Raw genomic sequence first — 11,939 nt, 5'->3', positions numbered from 1 at the left:
CCCCCCCCAGCCCCAATCGCCGGGCCTGGCTCCCGCCCCCGGGAACCCCCCCCAGCCCCAATCGCCGGGCCTGGCTCCCGCCCCCGGGAACCCCCCCCAGCCCCAATCGCCGGGCCTGGCTCCCGCCCCCGGGAACCCCCCCCAGCCCCAATCGCCGGGCCTGGCTCCCGCCCCCGGGAACCCCCCCAGCCCCAATCGCCGGGCCTGGCTCCCGCCCCCGGGAACCCCCCCCAGCCCCAATCGCCGGGCCTGGCTCCCGCCCCCGGGAATCACCGCCCCCCCCGCCCCAATCGCCGGGCCTGGCTCCCGCCCCCGGGAACCCCCGCCCCAATCGCTGGGCCTGGCTCCCGCCCCCGGGAACCCCCGCCCCCCCCCAGCCCCAATGGCCTGGCTCCCGCCCCCGCCCCAATCGCCTGGCCTGGCTCGGCCCCCGCCCCCCCCCCCAGCCCCAATCGCCTGGCCTGGCTCGGCTCCCGCCCCCCCCCCCCAGCCCCAATCGCCGGGCCTGGCTCCCGCCCCCGGGAACCCCCCCCAGCCCCAATCGCCGGGCCTGGCTCCCGCCCCCGGGAACCCCCCCCAGCCCCAATCGCCGGGCCTGGCTCCCGCCCCCGGGAACCCCCCCCAGCCCCAATCGCCGGGCCTGGCTCCCGCCCCCGGGAACCCCCCCCAGCCCCAATCGCCGGGCCTGGCTCCCGCCCCCGGGAACCCCCCCCAGCCCCAATCGCCGGGCCTGGCTCCCGCCCCCGGGAACCCCCCCCCCGCCCCAATCGCCGGGCCTGGCTCCCGCCCCCGGGAACCCCCCCCCGCCCCAATCGCCGGGCCTGGCTCCCGCCCCCGGGAACCCCCCCCCCGCCCCAATCGCCGGGCCTGGCTCCCGCCCCCGGGAACCCCCCCCCCGCCCCAATCGCCGGGCCTGGCTCCCGCCCCCGGGAACCCCCGCCCCCCCCAGCCCCAATCGCCGGGCCTGGCTCCCGCCCCCGGGACCCACCGCCCCAATCGCCGGGCCTGGCTCCCGCCCCCGGGAACCCCCTCCAGCCCCAATCGCCGGGCCTGGCTCCCGCCCCCGGGAACCCCCCCCAGCCCCAATCGCCGGGCCTGGCTCCCGCCCCCGGGAACCCCCCCCAGCCCCAATCGCCGGGCCTGGCTCCCGCCCCCGGGAACCCCCCCCAGCCCCAATCGCCGGGCCTGGCTCCCGCCCCCGGGAACCCCCCCCCGCCCCAATCGCCGGGCCTGGCTCCCGCCCCCGGGAACCCCCCCCCGCCCCAATCGCCGGGCCTGGCTCCCGCCCCCGGGAACCCCCCCCCCGCCCCAATCGCCGGGCCTGGCTCCCGCCCCCGGGAACCCCCGCCCCCCCCAGCCCCAATCGCCGGGCCTGGCTCCCGCCCCCGGGAACCCCCGCCCCCCCCCAGCCCCAATCGCCGGGCCTGGCTCCCGCCCCCGGGAACCCCCCCCAGCCCCAATCGCCGGGCCTGGCTCCCGCCCCCGGGAACCCCCCCCAGCCCCAATCGCCGGGCCTGGCTCCCGCCCCCGGGAACCCCCCCCCAGCCCCAATCGCCGGGCCTGGCTCCCGCCCCCGGGAATCACCGCCCCCCCCGCCTCAATCGCCGGGCCTGGCTCCCGCCCCCGGGAACCCCCGCCCCAATCGCCGGGCCTGGCTCCCGCCCCCGGGAACCCCCGCCCCCCCCCAGCCCCAATGGCCTGGCTCCCGCCCCCGCCCCAATCGCCTGGCCTGGCTCGGCCCCCGCCCCCCCCCCCCAGCCCCAATCGCCTGGCCTGGCTCGGCTCCCGCCCCCCCCCCCAGCCCCAATCGCCGGGCCTGGCTCCCGCCCCCGGGAACCCCCCCCAGCCCCAATCGCCGGGCCTGGCTCCCGCCCCCGGGAACCCCCCCCAGCCCCAATCGCCGGGCCTGGCTCCCGCCCCCGGGAACCCCCCCCAGCCCCAATCGCCGGGCCTGGCTCCCGCCCCCGGGAACCCCCCCCCGCCCCAATCGCCGGGCCTGGCTCCCGCCCCCGGGAACCCCCCCCCGCCCCAATCGCCGGGCCTGGCTCCCGCCCCCGGGAACCCCCCCCCCGCCCCAATCGCCGGGCCTGGCTCCCGCCCCCGGGAACCCCCCCCCCCGCCCCAATCGCCGGGCCTGGCTCCCGCCCCCGGGAACCCCCCCCCGCCCCAATCGCCGGGCCTGGCTCCCGCCCCCGGGAACCCCCCCCCGCCCCAATCGCCGGGCCTGGCTCCCGCCCCCGGGAACCCCCCCCCCCGCCCCAATCGCCGGGCCTGGCTCCCGCCCCCGGGAACCCCCGCCCCCCCCAGCCCCAATCGCCGGGCCTGGCTCCCGCCCCCGGGACCCACCGCCCCAATCGCCGGGCCTGGCTCCCGCCCCCGGGAACCCCCCCCAGCCCCAATCGCCGGGCCTGGCTCCCGCCCCCGGGAACCCCCCCCAGCCCCAATCGCCGGGCCTGGCTCCCGCCCCCGGGAACCCCCCCCCGCCCCAATCGCCGGGCCTGGCTCCCGCCCCCGGGAATCACCGCCCCCCCCGCCCCAATCGCCGGGCCTGGCTCCCGCCCCCGGGAATCACCGCCCCCCCCGCCCCAATCGCCGGGCCTGGCTCCCGCCCCCGGGAACCCCCGCCCCAATCGCCGGGCCTGGCTCCCGCCCCCGGGAACCCCCGCCCCCCCCCAGCCCCAATGGCCTGGCTCCCGCCCCCGCCCCAATCGCCTGGCCTGGCTCGGCCCCCGCCCCCCCCCCCAGCCCCAATCGCCTGGCCTGGCTCGGCCCCCGCCCCCCCCCCCCAGCCCCAATCGCCTGGCCTGGCTCGGCTCCCGCCCCCCCCCCAGCCCCAATCGCCGGGCCTGGCTCCCGCCCCCGGGAACCCCCCCCCGCCCCAATCGCCGGGCCTGGCTCCCGCCCCCGGGAACCCCCCCCCCAGCCCCAATCGCCGGGCCTGGCTCCCGCCCCCGGGAACCCCCCCCGCAGCCCCAATCGCCGGGCCTGGCTCCCGCCCCCGGGAACCCCCCCCCCCAGCCCCAATCGCCGGGCCTGGCTCCCGCCCCCGGGAACCCCCCCCCCAGCCCCAATCGCCGGGCCTGGCTCCCGCCCCCGGGAACCCCCCCCCCCAGCCCCAATCGCCGGGCCTGGCTCCCGCCCCCGGGAACCCCCCCCCCAGCCCCAATCGCCGGGCCTGGCTCCCGCCCCCGGGAACCCCCCCCCCAGCCCCAATCGCCGGGCCTGGCTCCCGCCCCCGGGAACCCCCCCCCCAGCCCCAATCGCCGGGCCTGGCTCCCGCCCCCGGGAACCCCCCCCCCAGCCCCAATCGCCGGGCCTGGCTCCCGCCCCCGGGAACCCCCCCCCCAGCCCCAATCGCCGGGCCTGGCTCCCGCCCCCGGGAACCCCCCCCCCAGCCCCAATCGCCGGGCCTGGCTCCCGCCCCCGGGAACCCCCCCCCCAGCCCCAATCGCCGGGCCTGGCTCCCGCCCCCGGGAACCCCCCCCCCCAGCCCCAATCGCCGGGCCTGGCTCCCGCCCCCGGGAACCCCCCCCCCCAGCCCCAATCGCCGGGCCTGGCTCCCGCCCCCGGGAACCCCCCCCCCAGCCCCAATCGCCGGGCCTGGCTCCCGCCCCCGGGAACCCCCCCCCCAGCCCCAATCGCCGGGCCTGGCTCCCGCCCCCGGGAACCCCCCCCCCAGCCCCAATCGCCGGGCCTGGCTCCCGCCCCCGGGAACCCCCCCCCCAGCCCCAATCGCCGGGCCTGGCTCCCGCCCCCGGGAACCCCCCCCCCAGCCCCAATCGCCGGGCCTGGCTCCCGCCCCCGGGAACCCCCCCCCCAGCCCCAATCGCCGGGCCTGGCTCCCGCCCCCGGGAACCCCCCCCCCAGCCCCAATCGCCGGGCCTGGCTCCCGCCCCCGGGAACCCCCCCCCCAGCCCCAATCGCCGGGCCTGGCTCCCGCCCCCGGGAACCCCCCCCCCAGCCCCAATCGCCGGGCCTGGCTCCCGCCCCCGGGAACCCCCCCCCCAGCCCCAATCGCCGGGCCTGGCTCCCGCCCCCGGGAACCCCCCCCCCAGCCCCAATCGCCGGGCCTGGCTCCCGCCCCCGGGAACCCCCCCCCCAGCCCCAATCGCCGGGCCTGGCTCCCGCCCCCGGGAACCCCCCCCCCCAGCCCCAATCGCCGGGCCTGGCTCCCGCCCCCGGGAACCCCCCCCCAGCCCCAATCGCCGGGCCTGGCTCCCGCCCCCGGGAACCCCCCCCCAGCCCCAATCGCCGGGCCTGGCTCCCGCCCCCCCTCCGCCGCCCCCAGCCCCAATCGCCGGGCCTGGCTCCCGCCCCCCCTCCGCCGCCCCCCGCCTCAATCGCCGGGCCTGGCTCCCGCCCCCCCTCCGCCGCCCCCCGCCCCAATCGCCGGGCCTGGCTCCCGCCCCCGGGAACCCCCCCCCAGCCCCAATCGCCGGGCCTGGCTCCCGCCCCCGGGAACCCCCCCCCAGCCCCAATCGCCGGGCCTGGCTCCCGCCCCCCCTCCGCCGCCCCCCGCCCCAATCGCCGGGCCTGGCTCCCGCCCCCCCTCCGCCGCCCCCCGCCCCAATCGCCGGGCCTGGCTCCCGCCCCCGGGAACCCCCGCCCCCCCCAGCCCCAATCGCCGGGCCTGGCTCCCGCCCCCGGGAACCCCCGCCCCCCCCCAATCGCCGGGCCTGGCTCCCGCCCCCGGGAACCCCCGCCCCAATCGCCGGGCCTGGCTCCCGCCCCCGGGAACCCCCCCCCCCCCCCCAGCCCCAATCGCCGGGCCTGGCTCCCGCCCCCGGGAACCCCCGCCCCAATCGCCGGGCCTGGCTCCCGCCCCCGGGAACCCCCGCCCCAATCGCCTGGCCTGGCCCCTGCCCCCCCGCCCCAATCGCCTGGCCTGCCTCCCGCCCCCGGGAACCCCCCCCCAGCCGCAATCGCCTGGCCTGGCTCGGCTCCCGCCCCCGCCCCCCCCAGCCGCAATCGCCTGGCCTGGCTCGGCTCCCGCCCCCGCCCCCCCCAGCCGCAATCGCCTGGCCTGGCTCGGCTCCCGCCCCCGCCCCCCCCAGCCCCAATCGCCTGGCCTGGCTCGGCTCCCGCCCCCGCCCCCCCCAGCCGCAATCGCCTGGCCTGGCTCGGCTCCCGCCCCCGCCCCCCCCAGCCGCAATCGCCTGGCCTGGCTCGGCTCCCGCCCCCGCCCCCCCCCAGCCGCAATCGCCTGGCCTGGCTCGGCTCCCGCCCCCGCCCCCCCCCAGCCGCAATCGCCTGGCCTGGCTCGGCTCCCGCCCCCGCCCCCCCCAGCCCCAATCGCCTGGCCTGGCTCGGCTCCCGCCCCCGCCCCCCCCAGCCCCAATCGCCTGGCCTGGCCTGGCTCGGCTCCCGCCCCCGCCCCCCCCAGCCCCAATCGCCTGGCCTGGCCTGGCTCGGCTCCCGCCCCCGCCCCCCCCAGCCCCAATCGCCTGGCCTGGCCTGGCTCGGCTCCCGCCCCCGCCCCCCCCAGCCCCAATCGCCTGGCCTGGCCTGGCTCGGCTCCCGCCCCCGCCCCCCCCAGCCCCAATCGCCTGGCCTGGCCTGGCTCGGCTCCCGCCCCCGCCCCCCCCAGCCCCAATCGCCTGGCCTGGCTCGGCTCCCGCCCCCGCCCCCCCCAGCCCCAATCGCCTGGCCTGGCTCGGCTCCCGCCCCCGCCCCCCCCAGCCCCAATCGCCTGGCCTGGCCTGGCCTGGCTCCCGCCCCAGCCCCAATCGCCTGGCCTGGCTCCCGCCCCCGGGAACCCCCGCCCGCCCCAATCGCCTGGCCTGGCTCCCGCCCCCGGGAACCCCCGCCCGCCCCAATCGCCTGGCCTGGCTCCCGCCCCCGGGAACCCCCGCCCGCCCCAATCGCCTGGCCTGGCTCCCGCCCCCGGGAACCCCCGCCCGCCCCAATCGCCTGGCCTGGCTCCCGCCCCCGGGAACCCCCGCCCGCCCCAATCGCCTGGCCTGGCTCCCGCCCCCGGGAACCCCCGCCCGCCCCAATCGCCTGGCCTGGCTCCCGCCCCCGGGAACCCCCGCCCGCCCCAATCGCCTGGCCTGGCTCCCGCCCCCGGGAACCCCCGCCCGCCCCAATCGCCTGGCCTGGCTCCCGCCCCCGGGAACCCCCGCCCGCCCCAATCGCCTGGCCTGGCTCCCGCCCCCAGAAACCCCCGCCCCCCCGCAGCCCCAATCGCCTGGCCTGGCTTCCACCCACCCCAACCCTGGTCACCTGGCTTGCCTCCCACACCTGGACTGGGACCTGCCTCCATGGATTGAAGCGCTTTCTCGCCTGTTCTCTTCCCATCCCTTCCTTATTGCTACATATTGTCCCAAGTTTGGTCTGGAACTGAGTCCCTTGCCTGGTCTCCCATCCCAGAAATCTACAGTTTTGGTACAGAATCTGTTCTCCCCCATCCACCCTGTGACATCATCTGCATCTGTGGCAGGCTTCTGGGAGCCTTGTTACCCCCAAAGTTCTTTTGAAGGCTGGGTATGTTGTCTCCTCTGGTGCAACTTGGGGTCCCTGCCCGCCTTGTACTCTGGCTGCACGTGGGCAGTTTTAGTGGCTCCCAAAAGCCTTAGGAAGGAAGGTACTCCTGTTCCTGGTTTGCGTGCTGCTGTACAGCATGCTCGCTGGATCGGTGCGTAGTGATCGATCTATCGCGTCTTGTCTAGACGCGATAAATCGATTCCTGAACATGCTCCCCATCGACTCCGGCACTCCAGCTCCTGAGAGGCGGAAGCGGAGTCGACACGGGGGGAGCGGCAGCCATCGACTCGCCACCGTCCTCACGGCCAGGTAAGTCGACCTACGATACGCAACTTCAACTACGCGAATAGCATACCTGAGGTCGGCGTATCTTAGGTCGACCGCCCCCGTGTAGACCAGGGCTTTAAGGGACCCAGCAGGTCAAAATTTTTTGTTGAACTAAAACTGCCTGATGGGCAAATTCCTGCTCTTGCTGAAGTCTGTCTGCAGCCTTCCGGAGTGTTTCTTGCCTTCTGCAGTAGTTAAGAATTAGTGGGCAGGTTGCACACTCTCTGACTTCTTTTCTGTTCACGCAGGTAGCGGGCAGCAGTCAGTGACGGGCGTCTCTGCTGTGGACGACAGTAACAGTTACTGGAGGGTTCGGGGAAAGACATCCACGGTCTGCGAGAGGGGGACTCCTGTGAAATGTGGGCAGTCCATCCGGCTGACCCACATCAACACAGGGCGAAACCTGCACAGCCATCACTTCACATCGCCTCTCTCAGGGAACCAGGTAATCCCTGGAGTTAGAGTTGTGTGGAGACAGCTGCGGGAATGGCTCCCACTTATTTCCCTCCTCTGTGGGGAGGTCTATGGTATAGCATCAGCCTTGGCACCCTTCTCTGCTCACTGAGTGGTCAGTACTTCTCTGAGGGGGTTGGACAGGATAAATCTTGACCTGTCTGCTTGAGAACTGGGCTTTTGCTTCCCTGAGACAGTGACACTGGCTACCCTGTTCTGTGCGCCTGAGAGAGGAGAAAGGTGTTGTGTGAATGACTGCAGCAGGGAGAGACTTGTCTATAAGTCACTGCCAAGAAAAGGCAAGTCCTTGTAGGTCCCTGCCCCCTTTTCCAGTGGGAAGCTGGTCTCTGTGTGAGTCCTGCAAATCTGACACAATGTGATTCCTCAGGAGGAGGGGGACATGGAGGTATGCTCCTTAATTCTGGTCCAAAGGCCCAAATCCCTGCTCAGTGATCATGATTGGAGGATTCATCTTCAGGCTAATATATAACCTGTACCAAGAATATAATCATTCCATGTTCTAGCTCTTCTCTGTGTGGCTCACTCTGTCTCCCCGGGAAGTTTTCAGAGGCCCATTTAAATAGTGTTTCCTTCTGCTGCTCTTGCAGGAAGTCAGCGCGTTTGGGGAGGATGGCGAGGGAGACTACCTGGATGACTGGACTGTTCTGTGCAGTGGGACCTACTGGGTGCAGGATGGCGAGGTACGGTTCAAGCACTCATCTACTGACATGCTCCTGTCTGTGACTGGGGAGCAGTATGGGCGACCTATCCATGGCCAAAAGGAAGTCCATGGCATGTCCTATTCCAACCAGAACAACAACTGGAAGGTGATGGAGGGGATCTTCATGAAACCCAGTGAGTTGTTGAAGACTGACTCCTATCATGCTGAGCTTTGATGGACTGCGCTGGGGCTCCTCAATACCTCTACCACACAGTGTTCAGCTCCTGAAGGAACCAGTCTGTCTCTAAATTCTTCTGGAGAGAGACTATTCCTGCACTGGTTGGCACAGGCCAAGGAGCAGAGCCCTTGGCCTCCTGGTTATTCCTTGTGTGTCTAATTCTCTGTATTATTTAGGGCTCTGTCTTTTGCAGGATCCTAGTGCAGTTGGTTTTCTCCCCGCAGTGGGGTTAAGAGAAACTCTCCCTCCACAGGAAAAGCAGGAAGGGACTTTTAATGATTTGTGTTTATCATCTTGTACTGAATCTGTTCTCAATGTAACGACCCTGAGCGTCTACCACATTGACATCCTGCTGCCCCTGTAAACTCCATATTGCTGACATTCAGGCACAGATGTGCCCTGGGGGAGAGAGCTGCTGACTAGGACTGGGCTCATAAAAGAATTCAATTGTCAAAGAGTGGGTGATACTTTATCTTGCTCCCATTCGTATTTGCTTACCGACTGAATTACTCCAACAGGCGTGGAAATCAGCAGCACCTCCCAGGGGGTGGGCAAGTGTCACCACACCCCCACTGATAAGACACATCCACGGTGCCGCCCCCCCACTGATAAGACACCCCCACGTCGCCACACCCCCACTGATAAGTGGCACAGATTAAAAAATAATGGATCAGCCAGCAAACTAATAGCACTTGGGAACTAAAAAAGCCCCAGACCACTCGTATCATCATCTGAGCACCAGCAGAGGCATGGTCAGCTGTTGCTGGCAAGAGCCAGGGTACAAGATGGGGAGAACGATAGTTAGTTGTGTTTAAACCAGTAAATAGCAATTGTCTGCTCTGCCTGCTCATCCAAAAGGGAATGAAAATGTTCTGTTGATAATCCCAGGTAGGAGAGCATAACTGTCTCGTGCAGGCGTGACCACGGCTCCCATGTCTGAACACAGGGACGGAGGGTGTCCGGGGCTGCTTGTCTCTGAAGGCTTAAGGGGGGGAGACTCCTGACAGCTTCTGGGATTCCAAAGTCTGACCATGTCTTCCTCAGGGCTTTCCAGCCTGTGCAGGTCAGAGGCAGCTCAGCACCAGTTGGGGAGGGGCTGTTGTGTTGCTTAGGCAGAGCCCGTGCTGCCACCAATGCCCAGGCCCCCACAATGGCAAGCCTTATTGGGTAGATGAGCTATGCCTAGGTGATCCATAGCCCATGCTGCAGAGGAAGGTGAAAACTACTGTCAGTCTGACCTGGGGGAAATTCCTTCTCCACCTCAGATCCGTTCCCTTGTCTCTAAAGAATTCATGCTTCTGGTGAACCGCTGGGTGGGCTTGTCCCAGCTGGAGCTAAGGGTGAGCCAGAGCGTGGGTTTGTGCTGAAGTCTTGCCACTGCCGAAGGACCTGGTGTGCGGGGGAAGAATTCTCTGTGTCCTGAACTAGCCTTTCCCCTTTCCCTATGGGACGGACACTCACCTTGCTGCAGGCTTGGGTGGGGCTTGGTTTCTGCTTTTTCAAGCAGGCTCCCTCTGGCTTCTGCCTGTGCATGAGTAGAGGGCTGGGCCCAGGGAGCTGCAGAGATGTACGAAAATAAAAGAACTGCTTTGGCCATGACCCTGTAACTCCCCACAGCATCACCCACCCTTTCAGGTGGGAGGTGGGGGACTCAGATACCCCAGGGAAGTGTGCCTCAAATGGACAGACACATTCTTAATTAAAACAGTCCAGCTCTATTGCTGTCAATTGCATTTTGGGGTGACTTTGGATAAACAGCTCCTGAGTTGCTGGTTCAGATGCCTCCTGGAGCAGTAGAAACGGCAAGGTATTCCCTTTGGATGGTGATTTCTTGGCTTTTGTGTAGGTCTTAGAGCAGTTCCTAATGCACGGGTGTCCACAGAATAAATCCACCTCCTCCAGTTTGAACTGACTTCTCAGGGCAATCCCTGCAGAGGCCCAGAGGTGAGTGAGGCAGGGACACTGACCAACCCTCCTACCCCACCAATGCTTCCTCCAGCAAAGGGCCGAGGCTGATGGGATGGTGGCAGTGCATGGAAGGGGAATTGCCCTGCTGTTCCCTAGCCTGTTCTTGTAGAAATGAATGGAAGCCGTCTGGCTGCAGGGCTGTTGATCCCTCACCTTTCACCAGCCACTCAATTCACTAAGCCATGCCCCAAGCCTGGCTGTGGGGCCGGAGTTCTAGGGTGGGAGAAGTGCAGGCTGCTGCCACCTGCTGTATTATTCTTTGTCCTTTCTAGTCCCAGGCCCTTCTGTCATTTCTCCAAGAAGTATTAGTTTGTGTTGGCTCCCCTGCACCCTGCCTCCATTAACAACCAGCTGTGATTTCATCAGGGAAAGGAGAGATGGGAAGGTTGGGGGCAGGATGCTGCTCTAATTCCTCTTGCTTCAGTTACACAGAGTGCTGCAGACCACTTCCCTGGAGCTTTTCAAGCCGCTTCCATGGTGTGGAAAGCACTGTTTGCGAACAGCTCTTTACCGAGTCCTCAAAGGCTGCTGTTGATATTCCGAGGGCATTACCACTGTCCCATCCTGTTAGCAGGGTGTTGCTCACTTGGTCCTGTCTGCACTGTAAACTCAGTTGGCATTCTGAACTATTCTGATGCAGAACTTGACTAGACACCAGAGAGGGAATGGAGTGATACTCTACGCCAGTTCTCTCCCCTCTCAGCTCCAGCCAAACTCCCTGTCCTCTCCTGTTCCAAGTAAAGGCAGTTATATAACAGAGTGCCTATCAAACTGAATAGAAACAGTGGGGATGTGGGGGGACCTGACCTGCCCCATTCTGTAGCCCGGCTTCAGCTGAGACATGCTGGCATCAAAAATGCAGAATTGTTGGGTGGATGTTTAATGAAATGGGGTTGGGGGAAGAGTTCTCAGCCCAGTTCTCAATGGCCAGGTGCCAATGTCATCAAAGTCACAGCTGGAATTGGCATTTATTGGGAGCCTCAGCAGAGGCCAAGGTCTACAAATAGGGACTGAAATTCCTTCTCCCCTGAGAGATGGTTCCTTGGAGTCAGGGAGAGAAGCAAGCTTGCCCTGCTCCTCAGCCTGTGTCTATTCTGCGGATAAGCAGGATTCCAGTTTTCAGCCCCAAATTCACATGAATTGGAGAGAGAAGTGGAAAAATGTATGCTCCAACCATAGGTTAGTGCATAGTTGACCAAACACAAAATGCAGACTTTTTAAAGGGGTAGGGTCCCATCATATTAAACCTTGAGTTTGGGTGAAAGAGGTGCCTGGATCTCATGGCAGTGGATGCTCCGTCCTGGATAGACGCTCTATGCTCAGACCCCGTGGTGACTTGGATGCCATGGTGATGGGCATTCAGATGTCATGGTGACAGATGCCTGGACATCATGGAGGGTGCTAAGATCCTGTGAGGACCGGTGCTCAGACGCCAGGGCAATGGCTGTTCAGAGCCCAAGGTGACGGATGTTCAGTATTATAGGCACTGGGGCACCATGATGACGGGTGCGGTATTGGACCTGGGCAGAGCAAAGTTGTGATCCACGTACCCTTGTTCCTGGTGCTGTGCGTGCCCGGGCTGGACAGGACAGCCTGGGGGTGGCCGCAGGATGGTCTTTCCCTGCTGGGACCCTGGGTTGGGGGTGGTGACATGACCAGGGAGGTGGCCGAGCGGCATTGAGGCTCACACCCCAGGTGGTGTCCCAGGCACAGAGACCCCCCTGCCAGCCCACAGCACCCCTCACCCTGTCGGAGCAGATCCCCTCAGCCCACAGTGCTCCCGACAGCACCCCCCTCGGAGCCAACCCC

General features: G+C 68.5%; 1 protein-coding gene across 1 annotated transcript; it reads left to right on the top strand.

Moving 5' to 3' along the window:
- The first annotated feature begins 6,619 nt into the window (after positions 1-6,619).
- SDF2 (stromal cell derived factor 2) lies at positions 6,620-8,617 on the top strand. Its single transcript, XM_073316001.1, has 4 exons — positions 6,620-6,634; positions 6,720-6,792; positions 7,023-7,255; positions 7,872-8,617. Exons 1-4 carry the CDS (start codon positions 6,620-6,622, stop codon positions 8,157-8,159), a joined length of 609 nt encoding a protein of 202 aa, XP_073172102.1. The 3' UTR covers positions 8,160-8,617.
- Positions 8,618-11,939: the final 3,322 nt, after the last annotated feature.

This window comes from Lepidochelys kempii, chromosome 17 (assembly GCF_965140285.1).
Source record: "Lepidochelys kempii isolate rLepKem1 chromosome 17, rLepKem1.hap1, whole genome shotgun sequence".
Taxonomy (NCBI): Eukaryota; Metazoa; Chordata; order Testudines; family Cheloniidae; genus Lepidochelys; species Lepidochelys kempii.
This window is presented reverse-complemented; position numbering and strand designations above follow the sequence as displayed.